The following is a 21,675-nucleotide window of genomic DNA, read 5'->3' on the forward strand; positions in this document are numbered from 1 at the left end:
CGCCTCTCTTGGTGAGAGACACCATGGACAATTCAACGTGTCAATGTGCAAATGAATCCACGAGAGATGATTGTTATTGTTTTCAAGTACATTTTATTAAAATTTGCCATCCCACCAGGAAAAGTGAGGTGTCTGGAAAGGACTGGAAGGTTGGAGTGTGAATCCTTAGTTGGCAGCCAGGATCTGGTCCACCCAGCCTCGGAGCTCGGTGACACGGGCGTAGACAGCGGGGGCAGAGGTAGAACAGCGGCTGCTTCCCCAGGAGACGATACCGACCAGGGTCCACACGTTGTCCTTCTGGCAGACCAGAGGGCCACCGGAGTCACCCTGAGAGAACAACCACACCAGATTAGAGTGTTGAGACGCATGCTTCATCAAAGTAACTGACATGATGAGCTCACTGAAAGGAGGATTGTTGTAGGGTGTCTCACCATGCAGGAGGTAGCGCCAGCAGCACCGGCACAGATCATGACATCAGAGATCATGTTGCTGCCCCAGCTACGCTTGCACTGCTCGTTGGACATCAGGGGAAGAGTGGCCTGCTGAAGCTTGTTGGGGGTGCCGGGGGCTGATATCACAAGAGAGATATACAGAGTTAGAGTTGTGATCATTTAATACTGTCATGAAAAACACTTCGATTTTTCGGGGATGTTTCTATCAGCCGGGCGATCAAGTTAACATTCTTTATATGTGCAAACATTTGCAGTTCTTTGCGTTCATTTACTTTTATTGATATGCAATACATAAATTTTTATCAAGAACTGTACAGTTATTTGAATTGCCCAGCAGCATCTGCTCATGGCAACTGAATGGTGGAGGGTCTTACCGTTGTAGCGGGTCAGACCCCAGCCGCTGGTCACACACTTCATGCCAGGGGCGAAGACATCGCTGCTCTCACCCAGACACACAGGGGAGACGGTGGTTCCCAAGACAGCGGGGGAAGCCAGCTTGATGAGGGAGATGTCGTTGTTGATGGTTCTGGAGTTCCATTCAGGATGGGTGAAGACCTACAGAGGTGAAAGGGGGTACATGTATTGAGTCAATTATTTGGTTATGATCATCTTACTTTCAAAAATATATAAAAAGGTGTTCAGTAGTTGGTTTAAGGTTAGATAATTAGATACCTTAGAGGGCTTCAGGATCTGGACCTTCTCGCTGGTAATGGCACTGCTCTTGTCATGCTCTCCAACAATCACACGGTGGTAGGTCCTGAAGACAAACAGAAGGAGGCATTATGGATCCTGCAGTCGAAACGTCAAGTTTTCTTTTCGATTGCACAACTAACCTTGAGGAATGAGGACTTCTTAAAATGCTAATTTAATTTTTTTGTCCAAATGGAAATGTACTCACCTGACATTGCAGTGAGCAGCGGTGACCACCCAGTTCTCATTGATCAGGGAACCTCCGCAGAAATGGAATCCGTTGGATTGCTGGGTTCAAAAAAGGAGAGACCACGGTTGTTACATCAAATGGCCAGAAGATGGCATGCAGAAGTTACATTTACAATTATATTTAGGCCATTTGTCAGACGCTTCTCTGCAAAACGACTTGCAATTGTTCATACACACATTCACACACATTCGACAGCAGAGTCAGCCATGCAAGGCGACAGATAGCTCGTCGAGAGTGTAGTTTTGTTTCTTGCTCAGGGACACCTCGCCAATCAGCTAGGAGGAGCCGGAGATTGAACTGGCAGCCCAATAACATCAAAGGTATCGCTCACCTGCAGAGACACCTGCCAGGGCCAGGAGTGGGGGACGGCCTCCTCACCGTTGACGATGCGGGCGTAGCCAGTCACCTGGGGCTGGATGGCTGGGGAGCCGCAGCCTGAACAGCACGCAACACACAGGAGTTAAGAGAGGAGCACTATGTGACCCATTTCAAACCCAACAGAGTGCTGCGTCTGTTGGAGATATTTTTTCTAGTTTTTGGGTTAAACTTATATAGCTATGCAGGGCGCCGTCAAACTGTATCAGGTCACTTGTTACTTCAGGCAGCAGGGCCTTGCTTGCTTACCGTAAGCGGCGCTGATGAAAGCAAAGCAGGAAACAATCCAGAAGAAGGCCATTGTGAAGATGTGAGGGTGGATCAGGACTTGGACACGTATTTATCCATGGGACCTCTTTCTGCGCCGACCAATCGGAAGCTAGCTTACCTATACATCCTGGCTTTCGCTCATGGAAAGTACATCATCCGGCTTCAGCTGGTTATCAGGTTTAGATAGACTCTTAACTTCCCAGAGCTGTGTTAGACAAGTTGATAAGAAAGCTGGGGTTGGGACTTCATGATTGTCTAGCTGGAAAATTGTTTGAAACATGGAGTCTGTTGTTCATGGCTCAAACGATTGATAAAGTGTTAATTATTTAAACTTTTTTTTTTTTTTTAATAAACCTCAATGATTCCCTGGAACCTTCTACCTCAGGAACTTTCATCTTTGAGGGTCATTCTACATCTTCTTGATAACTGTGTATCTTCTTGCAAATGAAATTACTGTTATTTACTTAGTAAGTAAGATCAAACTGTGAAATGAAGACATGGTACTACAAGGCTCCAATCTTAACCCTTGTAACTTTGAATTTTCTTTTCCATGCAATAAACACAAACTTTGACCATATGTCTTCTGCAAAATTACAAAGTAATTCATTACAACTAACTTTTTTACCTAACCCTCCCTTGCAGGGCCGTTTCTACCTTTTTAGGGGCCCTATGCAAAAAGTTATTTTGGGAAACAATGACTGGGGATTTCAAAGGTTGTAAATACCCTCTAAATTGGCCTGGGGCCTGTTTAACATTGCAATGCATCAATCAGATAAACACATGAAATAGAAAAGAAGCTAGAACCATGAAAATTCATAACATTTTATTCTATCAAATTCACATCAAACATCTCAAGTTGACCCCAGCAATTCAAACCAACATAAACTGATAATAAAAGGGAAACATTTGGGCTTCCCTACATAATCAAACTTTTGAAAAACTTCAGGATTATCTGAATCTACATTAGAACGTCTACCGAATGTGTATACATAAGACTGATCCTGAATTGTCCTTAAAACTGTTATTTTCAATGTCATGAACAAATTTGTTAAAGAATAACAATGAGGAAAACATTAGAAAAAATAATTTTCCCACACATAACGGTATCACAAAGTTGTGGTGGGTTGTATCCCAAAGCTTTGTGATGCCTTGCATGTAGGTTTTACAATTTCCGCTAATCTGTTGTCTGATTTTTATGTTAGGTCGATCTGGCCCAAGTTCTTTGACTTTCTTTCAAGTTGCCCTCAAACTGATTTCGGAGAAGAGCACTTTTTGACCGTGGCGGGCGGCTGAAATCGTGCATCATAATGAGGATAGTTGACCCCTTTGCACCACCGTCTGACTCTGCCTTGGGGGATAAAATAATTGCTCTTAAGGCATCAGATTTGCGAAAGGCTGATTGGCTAAATTGATGTTGCTTTGTGCATATCTTGTGTCAGCAAGTTATGCGCTGCTGCAGTGACTGGTCAATGTTTCTATCGCCCCACAAGAGATATTTCTGGATGCATTTAATTGCTTATTTTCCCCCAAAATAAAATCATTTATAATCTAAATTGTACACATTATTCCGTATTTAGAAACACAAATACTTCAAATAAGTAATTATTGTTTATTTTTATTTTTTCTATTTTAAAATGAAATAAACACCTTCAACCAGGAAGGGCTTCACCGTAGGACTCTCAATCGGCCAGAGAGTCCTTGTGTTGCATGCAGCTTTTACAATTAAATTCAAGTTTACCCATTTTAAAGTAAAAGTAGTAAAATTATTGTTGGTGCATTGAAAACCAAAAAAAAAGGGATTACTGTTTGGTTTTCGTGGAGGTTAGGGGGTAAAGGGCATATGACACAACTGATATGCAACCTCACCACATGTAAAGGACCGTTACCTGGATTAAAACTACAGATTTCTCTGTGATTGAATATTGTTTGATACAATTGGGATAATGTAATTACACAACTCAACTAAATATTAAACAAAACATAGTATTGGGATATTTTAATGCAGAGATTTTTCATCATACCTTTAACAATATGTAAAGTAAATGATGGGATTGGATTCAGCCTTTGAACTTGAGGTTTGTTTCTTTATGAAGGGCGGCAGTGGCTCAGGACTTAGTGGTTGTAGTTATGGCAACTAGAAGATTGCTGGTTCAATCCCCGGCTCCCCATAGCCAAGAGTGGATGTGTCCCTGAGCAAGACACCTCACGCAAACTTCTCCCGGTGTGCTGGAAAAAAAGCTTTAGACATATGCAGTCCATTTACTTTGTTTCTAAAATACACCTGGAGAGTGTGCAGGGTAGGCTACATTATATCTTCCTCAAAGAGTAATTAGAAGGAGTCATCCTAAATTGTCAGTATTTTTATCAGCATTTATAAACAAGGTGATCTACTTTAGTCAGTGAAATATTTCTTCCAGCTTGAACCTCGAGATCAGAAAGTTGATTTTATCCTTTTCATTTGTAAAAGAGCACCCTCTCTTGGTGAGACAATTCAGACAGCATGTTCCAATTCAACACGTCAATGTGCAAATTAATCCATGAGAGAAGATTTTTTTTTTTACCATCCAGTAAATTTTATTGAAATTTGCTATCCAACCAGGTCAAGTGAGGTCTGGAGAAGGCTGGAGTCTGAATCCTCAGTTGGCAGCCAGGATCTGGTCCACCCAGCCTCGGAGCTCGGTGACACGGGCGTAGACAGCGGGGGTGGAGGTAGAGCAGAAGCTGCTTCCCCAGGAGACGATACCGACCAGGGTCCACACGTTGTCCTTCTGGCAGACCAGAGGGCCACCGGAGTCACCCTGAGAGAACAACCACACCAGATTAGAGTGTTGAGACGCATGCTTCATCAAAGTAACTGACATGATGAGCTCACTGAAAGGAGGATTGTTGTAGGGTGTCTCACCATGCAGGAGGAAGCGCCAGCAGCACCGGCACAGATCATGACATCGGAGATCATGTTGTTGCCCCAGCTCTGCGAGCATTCCTCGTTGGACATCAGGGGAAGAGCGGCCTGCTGAAGTTTGTTGGGGGTGCCGGGGGCTGGTATCACAAGAGAGAGATAACTACAGATTTAGTGATGGGATCATTTAATGTCATGACAATTAACGTTTTTTTGGGGAAGTTACAATCACCCGGGCTATCAAGTGAACGTTGTTTATGTGTGCAAACATTCACAGTCAAATGTTTGAATTTACTTTGATTGATATGTTCCGACAGTCAATATGTATCTTGAATCAAGAATTGTACTGTTATTTGAATTGCCCAGCAGCATCTGCTCATGGGAACTGAATGGTGGAGGGTCTTACCGTTGTAGCGGGTCAGACCCCAGCCGCTGGTCACACACTTCATGCCAGGGGCGAAGACATCGCTGCTCTCACCCAGACACACAGGGGAGACGGTGGTTCCCAAGACAGCGGGGGAAGCCAGCTTGATGAGGGAGATGTCGTTGTTGATGGTTCTGTAGTTCCATTCAGGATGGGTGAAGACCTACAGAGGTGGAAGGGGGTACATTTATTAAGTCAATTATTTGGTTATGATCATCTTTCTTTCAAAAATATATAAAAAGGTGTTCAGTAGTTGGTTTAAGGTTAGGTAATTAGATACCTTAGAGGGCTTCAGGATCTGGACCTTCTCGCTGGTAATGGCACTGCTCTTGTCATGCTCTCCAACAATCACACGGTGGTAGGTCCTGAAGACAAACAGAAAGAGGCATTATGGATCCTGCAGTCCAAACGTCAAGTTTTCTTTTCAATTGCACAACGAAACCTTGAGGAATGAGGACTTCTTAAAATGCTAATTTAATTTGAGTCCAAATGGAAATGTACTCACCCGACATTGCAGTGAGCAGCGGTGACAACCCAGTTCTCATTGATCAGGGAACCTCCGCAGAAATGGAATCCGTTGCCCTGCGTTCACACCAAAAGATGCATTTGCTGCCCGAACGCGTTGACGCCGAGGTTTTGCGGCGCGGCAAAGGTTTTGACGCGCTGCAAACGTTTTGCTGCGCCGCAGTTTTGCAGCGCGGGAAGTTTTGCGGTGCTTATGAATTCATTCACAACCGACATTACGAGCATTGCATGTCTTTACCTGTCGTGGAAGAGGGAGAGACGTCGGAATGCCCGTCGTTTATGGGTTCATGAGACCATTCGGAGCCTGGGAGGCTGGTGCTGCCTGGCACCCAACTGGGTTTTGTTTGGGGTTGTTATGCTAGCCCTTTAGCATACTTATACATACACATACTACTATAGTTTAGTTTAACTGTAAACACAACTACACTACAGAATGCTGATTTGTGGGGTTTTTCGAGTTACTATATAAATGTAACGGTAGTGAACTCTAGGTCACTCCAAGGGAGTAACACTGATTGGCTGTTACGGCATGTCACTCAGTGGCAACGCCTCCGTGGCAACGCTGTTGAACGCTGATTGGCTGTCATCACGCGTTTGCTGCCGAAAAGTTGAAATATTTCAACTCGAGCAGCATTTGACGCGTCGCAAAATACGTGAATGCGCCCGCCGCGCCGCGCTGCAAATCAGATTTTGGCGCGCCGCAAATCAAATTTTACTGTCGGTTTTCTCGGCAGCAAATGCTGCAGCAGCAAAGCAGCAACGCGTCTCTACATTCACTTTGAATGGGATCGTGACGCGCGTCAACTTTTTGCATCTTTTGGTGTGAACGCAGGGTTGGATTGCTGGGTTCAAAAAGGAGAGACCACGGTTGTTACATCAAGTGGCCAGAACATGGCATAAGGAAGTTACATTTAAATGTATATTTAGGCCATTTGTCAGACGCTTCTCTCCAAAGTGACTTGCAATTGTTCATACACACATTCACACACCGACAGCCGAGTCAGCCATGGGAGGCAACAGGTAGCTCGTCGAGAGCAGTAAGGGTGTAGTTTCGTGTCTTGCTCAGGGACACCTCGACAATCAGCTAGGAGGAGCCGGAGATTGAACTGCCAGCCCAATAACATTAAAGGTATCTACGGCTCACCTGCAGAGACACCTGCCAGGGCCAGGAGTGGGGGACGGCCTCCTCACCGTTGACGATGCGGGCGTAGCCAGTCACCTGGGGCTGGATGGCTGGGGAGCCGCAGCCTGAACAGCACGCAACACACAGGAGTTAAAAGAGGAGCAATATCCAAATGACCCATTTCAAACCCACCAGAGTACTGCGTCTGTTGGAGATGTTTTTTCTAGTTTTTGTGTAAAACTTATATAGCTATGCAGGGCGCCGTCAAACTGTATCAGGTCACTTGATACTTCAGGCAGCAGGGCCTTGCTTGCTTACCGTAAGTGGCGCTGATGAAAGCAAAGCAGGAAACAATCCAGAAGAAGGCCATTGTGAAGAAGAGAGGGTGGATCAGGACTTGGACACGTATTTATCCATGGGACCTCTTTCTGCGCCGACCAATCGGAAGCTAGCTTACCTATACATCCCCGCTTTCGCTCATGGAAAGTACATCATCCGGCTTCAGCTGGTTATCAGGTTTAGATAGACTCTACTTTCCCAGAGCTGTGTTAGACAAGTTGATAAGAAAGCTGGGGTTGGGACTTCATGATCGTCTAGCTCGAAAATTGTTTGAAACATGGAGTCTGTTGTTCATGGCTCAAACGATTGATAAAGTGTTAATTATTTAAACTTTTTTTTTTTTTTTTTTTATAAACCTCAATGATTCCCTGGAACCTTCTACCTCAGGAACTTTCATCTTTGAGGGTCATTCTACATCTTCTTGATAACTGTGTATCTTCTTGCAAATGCAATTACTGTTATTTACTTAGTAAGTAAGATCAAACTGTGAAATGAAGACATGGTACTACAAGGCTCCAATCTTAACCCTTGTAACTTTGAATTTTCTTTTCCATGCAATAAACACAAACTTTGACCATATGTCTTCTGCAAAATTACAAAGTAATTCATTACAACTAACTTTTTTACCTAACCCTCCCTTGCAGGGCCGTTTCTACCTTTTTAGGGGCCCTATGCAAAAAGTTATTTTGGGAAACAATGACTGGGGATTTCAAAGGTTGTAAATACCCTCTAAATTGGCCTGGGGCCTGTTTAACATTGCAATGCATCAATCAGATAAACACATGAAATAGAAAAGAAGCTAGAACCATGAAAATTCATAACATTTTATTCTATCAAATTCACATCAAACATCTCAAGTTGACCCCAGCAATTCAAACCAACATAAACTGATAATAAAAGGGAAACATTTGGGCTTCCCTACATAATCAAACTTTTGAAAAACTTCAGGATTATCTGAATCTACATTAGAACGTCTACCGAATGTGTATACATAAGACTGATCCTGAATTGTCCTTAAAACTGTTATTTTCAATGTCATGAACAAATTTGTTAAAGAATAACAATGAGGAAAACATTAGAAAAAATAATTTTCCCACACATAACGGTATCACAAAGTTGTGGTGGGTTGTATCCCAAAGCTTTGTGATGCCTTGCATGTAGGTTTTACAATTTCCGCTAATCTGTTGTCTGATTTTTATGTTAGGTCGATCTGGCCCAAGTTCTTTGACTTTCTTTCAAGTTGCCCTCAAACTGATTTCGGAGAAGAGCACTTTTTGACCGTGGCGGGCGGCTGAAATCGTGCATCATAATGAGGATAGTTGACCCCTTTGCACCACCGTCTGACTCTGCCTTGGGGGATAAAATAATTGCTCTTAAGGCATCAGATTTGCGAAAGGCTGATTGGCTAAATTGATGTTGCTTTGTGCATATCTTGTGTCAGCAAGTTATGCGCTGCTGCAGTGACTGGTCAATGTTTCTATCGCCCCACAAGAGATATTTCTGGATGCATTTAATTGCTTATTTTCCCCCAAAATAAAATCATTTATAATCTAAATTGTACACATTATTCCGTATTTAGAAACACAAATACTTCAAATAAGTAATTATTGTTTATTTTTATTTTTTCTATTTTAAAATGAAATAAACACCTTCAACCAGGAAGGGCTTCACCGTAGGACTCTCAATCGGCCAGAGAGTCCTTGTGTTGCATGCAGCTTTTACAATTAAATTCAAGTTTACCCATTTTAAAGTAAAAGTAGTAAAATTATTGTTGGTGCATTGAAAACCAAAAAAAAAGGGATTACTGTTTGGTTTTCGTGGAGGTTAGGGGGTAAAGGGCATATGACACAACTGATATGCAACCTCACCACATGTAAAGGACCGTTACCTGGATTAAAACTACAGATTTCTCTGTGATTGAATATTGTTTGATACAATTGGGATAATGTAATTACACAACTCAACTAAATATTAAACAAAACATAGTATTGGGATATTTTAATGCAGAGATTTTTCATCATACCTTTAACAATATGTAAAGTAAATGATGGGATTGGATTCAGCCTTTGAACTTGAGGTTTGTTTCTTTATGAAGGGCGGCAGTGGCTCAGGACTTAGTGGTTGTAGTTATGGCAACTAGAAGATTGCTGGTTCAATCCCCGGCTCCCCATAGCCAAGAGTGGATGTGTCCCTGAGCAAGACACCTCACGCAAACTTCTCCCGGTGTGCTGGAAAAAAAGCTTTAGACATATGCAGTCCATTTACTTTGTTTCTAAAATACACCTGGAGAGTGTGCAGGGTAGGCTACATTATATATTCCTCAAAGAGTAATTAGAAGGAGTCATCCTAAATTGTCAGTATTTTTATCAGCATTTATAAACAAGGTGATCTACTTTAGTCAGTGAAATATTTCTTCCAGCTTGAACCTCGAGATCAGAAAGTTGATTTTATCCTTTTCATTTGTAAAAGAGCACCCTCTCTTGGTGAGACAATTCAGACAGCATGTTCCAATTCAACACGTCAATGTGCAAATTAATCCATGAGAGAAGATTTTTTTTTTTACCATCCAGTAAATTTTATTGAAATTTGCTATCCAACCAGGTCAAGTGAGGTCTGGAGAAGGCTGGAGTCTGAATCCTCAGTTGGCAGCCAGGATCTGGTCCACCCAGCCTCGGAGCTCGGTGACACGGGCGTAGACAGCGGGGGTGGAGGTAGAGCAGCGGCTGCTTCCCCAGGAGACGATACCGACCAGGGTCCACACGTTGTCCTTCTGGCAGACCAGAGGGCCACCGGAGTCACCCTGAGAGAACAACCACACCAGATTAGAGTGTTGAGACGCATGCTTCATCAAAGTAACTGACATGATGAGCTCACTGAAAGGAGGATTGTTGTAGGGTGTCTCACCATGCAGGAGGTAGCGCCAGCAGCACCGGCACAGATCATGACATCGGAGATCATGTTGTTGCCCCAGCTCTGCGAGCATTCCTCGTTGGACATCAGGGGAAGAGCGGCCTGCTGAAGTTTGTTGGGGGTGCCGGGGGCTGATATCACAAGAGAGAGATAACTACAGATTTAGTGATGGGATCATTTAATGTCATGACAATTAAAGTTTTTTTGGGGAAGTTACAATCACCCGGGCTATCAAGTGAACGTTGTTTATGTGTGCAAACATTTACAGTCAAATGTTTTAATTTACTTTGATTGATATGTTCCGACAGTCAATATGTATCTTGAATCAAGAATTGTACTGTTATTTGAATTGCCCAGCAGCATCTGCTCATGGGAACTGAATGGTGGAGGGTCTTACCGTTGTAGCGGGTCAGACCCCAGCCGCTGGTCACACACTTCATGCCAGGGGCGAAGACATCGCTGCTCTCACCCAGACACACAGGGGAGACGTTGGTTCCCAAGACAGCGGGGGAAGCCAGCTTGATGAGGGAGATGTCGTTGTTGATGGTTCTGGAGTCCCATTTGGGGTGGGTGAAGACCTACAGAGGTGGAAGGGGGTACATTTATTACATTTTACGTGAAATATTTCAGCTAATTGGTTATATGTTAGGTAATTAGATACCTTTGAGGGCTTCAAGATCTGGATGTTCTCATCGGAGGCTCTGCTCTTGTCATGCTCTCCAGCAATCACACGGTGGTAGGTCCTAAAGACGAACAGAAGGAGGCTTTATGGATCCTGCAGTCCAAACTTTTTTGAAACATTTTAGATTAGTTTTTAAATGACTTAAAAACATCCTTGTGTCCCTGTTATATAAAAATCCTTTATTCGTACATAACTACACGTTGATTTCTGAATGGAAACGTACTCACTTGACATTGCAGTGAGCAGCGGTGACCACCCAGTTCTCATTGATCAGGGAACCTCCACAGAAATGGAATCCGTTGGATTGCTGGGTTCAAAAAAGGAGAAGTCAAGGTTGTTATGATCAGTCATGATGTCATTATTATGATGTCATCATACGTATCTAAGACTCACCTGCAGAGACACCTGCCAGGGCCAGGAGTGGGGGACGGCCTCCTCACCGTTGACGATGCGGGCGTAGCCAGTCACCTGGGGCTGGATGGCTGGGGAGCCACAGCCTGAACAGCACACAACACACAGGAGTTAAGAGAAGAGCACTATCCAAATGACCCATTTCAAACCCACCAGAGCACTGCGTCTGTTCGCGAAATTGTCATGTTCAGGTTCCACTAACATTTCAACCATGGAGGGTCCTATGAAGGATGTTGGCTCAGTTGATACTACAGGCAGCTGGGCCTTGCTTGCTTACCGTAAGCGGCGCTGATGAAAGCGAAACAGGAAACAATCCACAGGAAGGCCATTGTGACGATGTGAGGATGGATCAGGACTCAGACATGTATTTATCCATGGGACCTCATTCTGCGTCCACCAATCAGAAGCCAGCCTTAATAACCACCCCCGCTTTTGCTGATGAAGAGTAAATAATCCGGCTTCAGCTGGTTATCAGGTTTAGATAGACTCAAACTTCCCAGAACTCTGATAAACAAGGTGAATTAAGATAGCTGGGGTTAGGACCTCATGATCTACTTAGTGCATAAATGTTTATAATAAAACTAGTTCTTAATAAAACTTTGTTCTTTGATTCTACAATATATATATGCATACATATTTTTTATATTTTTTTGACCATTTTGACGGTGATGATTTGCCTTTAACAGAAGGCACCGTTAACAGAAGGCAACCAAGTTTTTTCTGATCCACTATTTTATAACAGATATTAGCAATTTTATAACATTCATAGGATAAAGAAAAAATACAACTCCTGCATGGCTCTGCCAAAGTGCAGTGATGTGTTCTTGTGTGACCTTGTGAAGAGGAGAATTACTTGTCCAACAGTCATGACCTGGACGTCCTCAGTGTTGGAGGAATGATCGTCCTTTCCCTCACGGTGGTAGCTTCTGAAAGGAGAAAATAAGTATTTCCCAACCCTATTATAAGCCAAAGTCTCAAAAGAACAACACCGTCTAAAACAATTGTCGAGTGGCAATGGTTGGATTTTCATTTAGTAATTAGATTGAAACCCTTTTCACGTTTTCTTTGATACTTCTACATTGACTTCATATTTTGTGTTCCGGCAGTTTGACTCACTTGACGTTGCAGTGAGCAGCGGTCACAACCCAGTTCTCATTGATTAGAGAACCTCCACAGAAGTGGAAACATATATTCTTATAAATTCACAAATATGAGTATGAATAAATACAAACTAACATCTTCAATAAATATTTACAATCAGAATACACAAATGCTTGATTGCTGCCCGTGGTCCTGTGTTGCATGTCTTCCCCTCTCTCTCCCATACCTTCCTGTCTTACGATACAATAACAAGAATAAAACCGTAAAAAAATGAATACACACTTGCTTACTTAGGTACCGCCGTCCCAAATGAAGTGTTTTTTCTGGATTTCACTATCCTGTTGTAGATTTCAGTTTATATAGAGAGTATTTTTATATCATCTAAGGAATTTAGGCATTTACTATGGTTCTAAGGTAAGACAAAATTATTGTAAATATGAGTCCCAACTAGCATTATAAATTTGTAATGGTATTAATTTGAGAATATTTGAATAGACTTTCTACCATTTATGATTGTTTTATTGTATTTGCTACATCCTTGCAACATATAAATATACTGCATATAGATTATTTTTAGAAATAGGAAAGACTTAACTCAACAGACTAAAACTAGCCCAAAACTTACCCCCTTGAAATAATCCCCTCTTCACTCCTTTTTTGTCAGCCCCTATCTTTGTCCTCCATTTCCATTTCCATTCATAAGACACTTTCATGCTTAGCGAATTACAATGAGTACATTTCTTCGAAGAAAGACAAACAACAATATATCGCTGTTGCTACAGTAAGGAGGTTCATAGAACCAACTAACAAGCCCTGACATTTGTTAGGTTAACCCATTATCTGTCACAAAAAAAAGATAAGAAGTACTATTTTTAAGTGCAAGGATGTACAAACATAAAATAAGTGTGTACATTAGGTGCCAGGATGTACAAACATAAGAAAAAATGCATAAGAGGGGTGTGTGTGTGAACTCTGTGATGTCCGGCAGGTGTTGGTCCGGGCGTACAGAAAGAGGGGTTGGAGTCTTGTTCTCGGGGTATAAAAGAGGGGCAGAGACCTTCCACACAACAAACTGAAAACATGAACTCCCTGTTGATTCTGTCCTGCCTGGCCTTTTTCGGCGCAGCCTATGGTAAGTCTGCTCTCGACTCCTCGATAAGCTCATAAAGGATGGTCGAGACACAGGTTTAAAAAGTTAAGTGTACCTTAACATTTAAAAAATGAATGTTACCTAATCTATGTTATCTATTCAAACACAATGTGTCCTACTATGGTGTCATACAAAGGTGTCATACTCCAGTCACTCAAGCGTGTATGTGTGTGTTGTTAGGCTGTGGCCATCCAGCCATCTCCCCAGTAATCACTGGTTACTCCCGTATTGTCAACGGAGAGGAGGCTGTTCCCCACTCCTGGTCGTGGCAGGTGTCCCTGCAGGTAAGCATTCAGCAACACTTCCATTACACAGACATGACATGTCAGAAGGCTGTGAGAATGCTCAGTAGAAATCTCAACTCGGTGCTCAGAGAATGTGATTGTCTGTATGCTAGGACCAAACTGGCTTCCACTTCTGCGGAGGCTCCCTGATCAATGAGAACTGGGTTGTGACCGCTGCCCACTGCAATGTCAAGTGAGTTCAACTGCCGCAACACATTGCATGTAACATAATATGAAGTAAATGTAGGAGTATCCTAAGAAAAGTAAAAAGAGTTTCAATCTAATTTCTAAATGAAAATCCAACCATTGCCACCGTGCAATTGTATAGAAGGTGTTGTTGTTTGAGACTTTCGCTTATTATGGGGTTGGGAAACACTTATTTTCTCATTTTAAATATTGCCTATTCATTGATTCCTGTCAGGAACTACCACCGTGTGGTGCTGGGAGAGCACGACCGCTCCTCCAACTCTGAGGGCGTCCAGGTCATGACTGTCGGACAGGTAATCCTCCTCTTCACAATGCCACACAAGACCACTTAGCTGTTCTTTTGCAGAGCCATGCAGGAAATTGGATTATACAATCAGATAAATGTGCCAGAAAATTGTTCAAATCTGTAATAAAATAGTGGATAAAAAAAAACATCCAACAATCAGCAAGCAAACTAAGACAGTATAACTTTTTACACGACAACTTAAAATACTGTGTGTTTAAATATGGATTGTTTCTGCTGGTTGCTAAAATCTAAAAACAATGGTGCCATCTGTAGAAGGCCGTCAAAACCAATGGGTGAAGGCAAGGATGCTAAGACCATATAATGAACAGTGTGAGAGCTTAACGGATTATCATTTGACTCCCCCTCTCCTAGGTGTTCAAGCACCCCCGTTACAACGGCTTCACCATCAACAACGACATCCTGCTTGTCAAGCTGGCCACCCCCGCCACCCTGAACATGCGCGTGTCCCCCGTGTGCCTGGCTGAGACTGATGACGTCTTTGAGGGCGGCATGAAGTGTGTGACCTCTGGCTGGGGCCTGACCCGCTACAATGGTATGGAAAAACACCTCGGATGTTACTTGTGTGGCCGCCTTGTATTCAAAATCCTATGACGCCTATTCACATTTTTAACAAAAGTATAGTGACTTTGCACTATCAAAAACATTTCAAGGGCATTAGCACACATCGTAACAGACGTATAGCAGAGAGCTTTTGTTGAATTATTACCCCTCAGTTCCTTCACACCATAAAAAAGCATTAACATAAATCGTCAATCGCGAAGATTGCTGTTACGTTCTCTCTAACGGCACCGTTGGTGATTAGAGGGGATTTTTCCCAAAGATCCAAACCAACACCAAGTCCCTAGTATTCATATTACTGCACGCCCTTTCATCAGTGGGCCATAATGCTCAATCACGATATACTACCTCGTTCAGAGATATATTGACGCTTCAATCCCTCTTCTTTCTCATAATGTTTAGCCCTTTGAGATCTTCGGATGAAAAGGGCAAACATAAATAAAATGTATTATCATTTTATTATTACTTTCATCAAGGGGAGGGCAGAAACGTGTACATTCTGTGTGTCATGGTAGTTCAGCCGATTCATACCATCTCACCGTAGGTTGTTATCTTCAATCTGAAGATTGAATCCTTCTCACAATTCAATCGTTGGTTTCAGCTGCCGACACCCCGGCCCTGCTGCAGCAGGCTGCTCTGCCCCTCCTGACCAATGAGCAGTGCAAGAAGTTCTGGGGCAACAAGATCTCCGACCTGATGATCTGCGCTGGAGCTGCTGGGGCCTCCTCATGCATGGTGAGCTGACCCCACACACCGACACACTCAGACACGCTCATGGTTCAGCCAGGGTTGGCCTCTGACCAGTGGATTGAAACTGTGATGCAAAGAGCATCCTAAATATAACATTGAACTGCGTTTCCTTTTTTTTTTACTCCACTTACACTTTATGTTCATTGCATTGAGTTTATGCTAAGTTATGAAAGGGTAAACGACGAAACAAGGATGATTTGTTTCCCTTGGTTCAATTGTCTTCTATATTAATACGATTTATTTTGTCCCATGTCAGGGTGACTCCGGTGGCCCCCTGGTGTGCCAGAAGGCTGGCTCTTGGACCCTGGTTGGCATCGTGTCCTGGGGCAGTGGAACCTGTACCCCCACCATGCCCGGTGTGTACGCCCGGGTCACCGAGCTCCGCGCATGGGTGGACCAGACCATCGCTGCCAACTAAATATCCCTCCACCGTCATCCACAGTCCTCAGTTGCCTGTGTATGGTCAATAAAATAAGCGATAGCAACACCTGATATCTCTATAGTTTCCGTTTCCTAATGAACCTATTTGGCTATTTGTATGAGTATTAGGTATTACAGATCATAGTGCTGCAATGGGCAAGCCTCTCTTGCTATCAGCCAGTACTTTTGGCATATCTTAATGCAACATAATGCATTAAAGATGAATGCATTTTCCTCTTCACAATTGCAATTTCATTTGATTATTTTCCTAAAAATGCATCCATGTCTTGTATGTTTCCATATCATTAAACACATTAAAACAATAAAACTACGCACCGGTGCAAACTGTGCATGCAACTCGTAACGCATATACAAAGATAAACAATCTCCAAATGTAGCCCTTAACCATAAAGATACATTTTTAGGGGATTTAGATTCACTTTTCACAAAGAGAGAAATTGCTTGAATAGCTTTACCTCTGACAGGGCGGAATGTTTTTATTTACCCTAATTTCTCTCTTGGAGCTAAAGCGGTTTTTGCTTAACCGATACAATGCCCACCCAGTAGAATCGAGGGGTGGACTGATTTTGATAGTTATTTTTACATTTCCTAAAATTTGACTAGGGATAAGACATAAAGCAGAGTCTTCCTTGAAATGAAAACCAAACCCTAAAACCTCTATTTTCAGATGAAAAGTGATGGGTCACATTGCAATGGATTGATCATGGTCCAAATCTAGAATTAAAGGATTTGGCCGGTTTGCTAAGACCCCATGCCAATTGCTGATATGGCTCTTTAGAGATATAAATCAACCATGATTTTTGTTCAACTAACTATATATTCCAATAGTGTTCACCAGCTCCAATGGCTGTATCTTTTTTTTTTTTTTGTGTGTTTTTATACGACAGGAGCAGCTAAACACTGCCATCCTTTTAAACTATCTGTATTAATGAGTATAATCAAACCTAAGCCGAGTGAAATATCAGATTTCAGTAACTAATTTTACATATCAGAAACACCATGTACCATATTCTATTCCCCAACAATTTCCCTTGTATTTCCCCTTGTAATGCCTTGGTTTCCACTTAATCAAGCACGGCCAATTTGTTTGACAGGATGTCTCTAAAGAGCCTAGGGGACATTGTTATCTGCCTAGACACTCAGGCAACTGTTGTTGTTTAGTTGTGACTTTGTTTTAGAACAAGAAGATCAACTGAGGACAGATGTTCTCTTCCAAATATCCATTAACAGCAGTTCACGGTGCGCTTTTTTCGAGCAGTAAATCCAAGGATTCAGTCAGCTGGCTGGCAACAAGTGTCATTAAAAAGTCAAACAAGAGCTTGATTGTTATCAATTCCCACAGTCCCATAGTGTGAATCAAACTGGATTATTGTGACTGACGGCAGATCAGATTGCTGCTTTTATCTCAGGCTTATTAGACTCACATTCACGCTGAAAGTTGACAAACTTTTGTGCATGTGACATTTTTTAGTTACAAATACCTATTAATAATAATTTGGACTTTAAGAATAACATAGTTTGAAATTAATGGACTAATTAATTAATTGTTAATTTATATTTTCTTTGCTTTATTTTCACATTGTTTCAACAGACATTCTAAGTAAACTATACATGAATGAACTTCAGCCACTTAAGGAGGGTACATTCCAAAACATAACCTAATAAAATATGTCATTCACTGAGGTACATAGCAATTATATACTTATGAAATAATCTATAATTACCATAGGACTGAATATTTACATATTTTCTTAAAATGATTGAAATTATTAAAATTATATTTCACATTTATTATCTATTTACCCACCCTGGGGATTTAGAAAGTACCTATGCCTATTGCTTCATTATAATTTCCATGTTATCATATGGATTAGTGATAATAGGCTTTAGCTTTAAACATGTACTTCATCATGGTTTGCCTCATTGTTTATGGCCGTTTCCTGTCCGTCTCATTTTACTTTGCCTTGTGAGTTTGAAAGGATTGCTCTATATTTAAAATGATATTTTACCTCATCATGACTCATTCAAATACCTGTCATATCAAGTATAACATAAAACATACCACAACACAATGAAGAAAAGGCTGATGTTGTTTATAACACAATCCCTGCGTGTGTTTCTTTGTTCACATGAGGGAATGGCGGTAGAACACATTACTTTGGATTTCCATGCACCGGCTGGTTGCTTCTCGTTTGTTTTTGCAGCCTTGGGAGCGAGGTTGGGGCTAGGTGTGCCTGTGGCTGCAGGACTGACCCACCCGGCGGCAGTAGCAGATAGCGTTGAAGAAGCGGCAGTAACATGTGTCGCAGGGGTCGCAGCATGGCAGCTGGTGGCCCAGGCACGACTGCTGGTGGGGCACACAGCGGCGGGGGGAGCGCATGGTCCTGCTCTGGAGCTGCAAGGCTTCCGTCATCTCCTGGGAGGTGTCCTACAATCCCCAGATGCAAACAAAACAAAAAAACATGATATTTTTGTTGAATTCCAAGCGATTTGTCCTGCTAATGTAGATAGATATATTTATCTTATTTTTTTGATGTTCTTTCACATCTAACTGAGAGACCACTTAATTCTGTTGCAATTTGTATCCTGGATCACACTTGAGGTATACATTCCCAATTAAGCAGTATGAACAGGTGGTTAACTAAAACCATCGACTGCAATGAATGAAGTTCGGCTTTGGGGCATTTTTGCTTCTACCAAGCTCAGGTCCTATTACAAAACAAACAGTATCACAGGCATTGGATTATTCCATCCAGCTTGCATGCATGCAATAACTCCAATGTCTAAGGGCAATAGATGTATCATTGCAGTGGAAAGCAGAATAGTGAGGCCAGATGGTTGGTGCCAGAGAATCAAGCCATGCAAAATATCTCACCTCATCATAAGATTGGGCATCGATCATCAACTGTTCCACAGTGTCTGCTTCAAGGATATCAGAGTCTACCCTGGAGGGTTGAGTCTTGACTGGAAGTGGGCGACATTATATAAAATAAGCTATATGTTATGATCAAAACATATTGTTTTCCTTCTATCCACGCTGTTCTAATTTATTGGCACGAGTATACATTATTCAAATTAATAAATACAACTAAAAGAAAATATAATCGTCAACGAAACCAAATGTTTAGCCAGCAGCTTAGAAACAGCTTTATCAAATAGTGGCAGACTGTTAATTTGCATACATTTATAATAAAATATAAATAAAGTCCTACAAAGTTCCAATTTACAAAAAATACTTTTTATTAATATCCTAATTCTAACTGCATAATATAACAAAATGGAGAACTTCTCAGAACAATTAATGTAATAAAAAATAAAGTATCTAATGTAATGTTTTGTTGGGGGTGGGGCATGCAATTTGACATCTAGATGTTATTAAATGGACTGGAATTAAAAATATCATTAAAGATGAGCCACTGACCAATCTCTGAAATATAGGAGGGCTCCAGCCTCCTGTGGCTTGGTTGGCCACCGTCCAATGGCATGTCCCCATGTACCAGGCCATGAGATAGATGGAGGATACTAAGGGCCCACCAGCATTTCATCACAGAATGCATGATGTCTCTTATCTCCGGAAAGCAAGTTGATCCTTAAAACACAGCTGTCAATCAAAAAACCACAGCATTTGATTGCATACTTTGCATTTAGCTTTGGAAGTCAATGAACCACAAGTTGCAAATGAATCAAATACTCAAATAGTAGCCCTACAGATGTATCATTGAAGTCAAGTCTCTCATGTCAAAATGTATAACAATGTGTAATAAGAACGGGTGAATAAAATGCAACAACAGCAACAATGAACTTCGATTTGATGCAGAATAGACTTTGTGGACTATGTTATAATGTTTTGTGCTTTATTTCTCTTTATTCCAGTGTTTCCCACAGACCAAGGACCAATGTGATAGTTCAATTCAAATTCTGAATTGAACTATCATTATAACATGCTTTTAACATTATTATACAGTTTTTGCCACACATCATGAATGACTAATCTGATGTAAAAACAATCGATAAACGCTTGAATATAAAGGGTTAGCCTAACCCTATAAGTGTGAAATGAACAGCGCAAGATCAACAGGGCATGGAAAGAAAATAGTAGACGAGAAAGAATAGCGAAGGACGCAGAAGAGAAGAGATAGAGAAAGTCACTTACCTGTAATGCTCCGGTCTACGTGATCCAGTGCGGTCCTGGGCTAGAGTTGCAGTGGGCCTCTTTATATGGAAGTACCCCAGGGAGCGAGGCGACATCCACATGACCAGCTACAAGGGGAGGGAGTTGGTGTCAGCATCTTACCCCCACCCACCCACCCCAGCCACCCAACAGCCCAGGGCCAAAGGCAAGACAAAAAAAAAATGGGCCTAATATCTGTGACGTTATCAATGATAATACGATTTTGTTGCCAGCACTACCTATTACTACAATTTGACCAATGTAATAGGGCTCTTGCCTATATGTGCATAATGTTAAACATTTTATTTTATTTTATTTTAGCTATAGCTTAAGGAATGTCAATGACTCAGTCAATATACGCCTTGACAGTGATCCTTAAGAACCACTGCCTATTAATGCACAGCCAACATTATGCGTAAAGTGCTTCTTTATCATATTTATATGATGCCAATGGAATAGAAGAAATATTCCAGGTGCACTCTGTGAGTCCCGGTTCACTAGAAGAAGACATCTGATGAAGAGGCCGTGCATCTAAATTGTTCTCCTAATTGTTTTCTATGGCCCTGTTTCAGGGAACACAGTGGAAAAGGCACAGTGAGGAGGGTTTGGATTCATTCAGGTTACATAATATTCATCAATGACTGATAAGAGCAAATCAAAACATCCGGAACATTAATAGACACGTATTAATCTCTGGCCCTTTGATTTTCCAGCAAATATATTGTGTTTTCACAGAACCCAATGAATGACGTCTTTAAAAGAGCACACATGGTTCCTGTTCTTAATGTAAATCCGGTTTCGTCCAACCATCTGACGGTACCTGGAGTACCAAGGGGCTATGTGAAATGTCCAGAAGAGGAAAATGAGTCAAGGACTTAATTAAAATTCATTCATTGCCTTAAAAGCATATACACATTGTCAGGCTCCTGGAATTGAATTTGAGTGCAAATCTGCTTGGTCTGGATCATTCAATCTGTTAAAGATATATAGTGCATGCCCTTGTGTCACACAGCAGAACACTGCTTACATTCAAAATTCATCTCCTAAATATTAGTTATTCTGCAAGACATCCATGGAAGGCAGTGGTAGGCCTACTAGTATAAATGTGTAATTTGTATAAATTACATTTTAAACTGTGGGCTTTGATTAATCTGTATCACTGCCTATTGCTATATATTGGCCAATGTTGGGCTTTCGTTATTTTTATATCAATGATATCCCTATAGGTGTAATTTGATGAGGCTACCCGGGTTTTACTTGGGACAGTCCCTGTTTCTTGGTGTTTGTCCCCGGCTGACGCTGTTAAAGGAATTGTTGCAGATTAAAGAATGATTTTTCAAATAGCTTTTTCAAATG

General features: G+C 41.7%; 5 protein-coding genes across 5 annotated transcripts; 1 reads left to right on the forward strand and 4 right to left on the reverse strand.

The window, feature by feature from the left end:
- Positions 1-70: 70 nt before the first annotated feature.
- On the reverse strand, positions 71-2,148 carry LOC132471588 (chymotrypsin B-like). Its single transcript, XM_060070756.1, has 7 exons — positions 2,017-2,148; positions 1,724-1,827; positions 1,351-1,430; positions 1,125-1,209; positions 827-1,007; positions 432-568; positions 71-327 (listed from the first exon to the last, which is right to left on the reverse strand). The coding sequence occupies exons 1-7, from the start codon at positions 2,066-2,068 to the stop codon at positions 166-168; spliced, it is 801 nt and encodes a 266-aa protein (XP_059926739.1). The 5' UTR covers positions 2,069-2,148; the 3' UTR covers positions 71-165.
- Positions 2,149-4,585: 2,437 nt separating this feature from the next.
- On the reverse strand, positions 4,586-7,448 carry LOC132471590 (chymotrypsin B-like). Its single transcript, XM_060070758.1, has 7 exons — positions 7,327-7,448; positions 7,030-7,133; positions 5,866-5,942; positions 5,641-5,725; positions 5,343-5,523; positions 4,940-5,076; positions 4,586-4,835 (listed from the first exon to the last, which is right to left on the reverse strand). The coding sequence occupies exons 1-7, from the start codon at positions 7,376-7,378 to the stop codon at positions 4,674-4,676; spliced, it is 798 nt and encodes a 265-aa protein (XP_059926741.1). The 5' UTR covers positions 7,379-7,448; the 3' UTR covers positions 4,586-4,673.
- A 2,449-nt stretch (positions 7,449-9,897) lies between these two features.
- LOC132471589 (chymotrypsin B) lies at positions 9,898-11,751 on the reverse strand. The gene is made up of 7 exons (XM_060070757.1): positions 11,628-11,751; positions 11,333-11,436; positions 11,167-11,246; positions 10,919-11,000; positions 10,655-10,835; positions 10,252-10,388; positions 9,898-10,147 (listed from the first exon to the last, which is right to left on the reverse strand). Exons 1-7 carry the CDS (start codon positions 11,677-11,679, stop codon positions 9,986-9,988), a joined length of 798 nt encoding a protein of 265 aa, XP_059926740.1. The 5' UTR covers positions 11,680-11,751; the 3' UTR covers positions 9,898-9,985.
- Positions 11,752-13,431: 1,680 nt separating this feature from the next.
- Positions 13,432-16,458, forward strand: LOC132471591 (chymotrypsin A). The gene is made up of 7 exons (XM_060070760.1): positions 13,432-13,583; positions 13,782-13,885; positions 13,999-14,078; positions 14,307-14,385; positions 14,751-14,931; positions 15,559-15,692; positions 15,964-16,458. Exons 1-7 carry the CDS (start codon positions 13,532-13,534, stop codon positions 16,123-16,125), a joined length of 792 nt encoding a protein of 263 aa, XP_059926743.1. The 5' UTR covers positions 13,432-13,531; the 3' UTR covers positions 16,126-16,458.
- A 384-nt stretch (positions 16,459-16,842) lies between these two features.
- On the reverse strand, positions 16,843-20,442 carry agrp (agouti related neuropeptide). The gene is made up of 4 exons (XM_060070761.1): positions 20,302-20,442; positions 19,570-19,749; positions 19,024-19,112; positions 16,843-18,576 (listed from the first exon to the last, which is right to left on the reverse strand). Exons 2-4 carry the CDS (start codon positions 19,703-19,705, stop codon positions 18,373-18,375), a joined length of 429 nt encoding a protein of 142 aa, XP_059926744.1. The 5' UTR covers positions 19,706-19,749; positions 20,302-20,442; the 3' UTR covers positions 16,843-18,372.
- Positions 20,443-21,675: the final 1,233 nt, after the last annotated feature.

This window comes from Gadus macrocephalus, chromosome 14 (genome assembly GCF_031168955.1).
Source record: "Gadus macrocephalus chromosome 14, ASM3116895v1".
NCBI classification, from domain to species: Eukaryota; Metazoa; Chordata; class Actinopteri; order Gadiformes; family Gadidae; genus Gadus; species Gadus macrocephalus.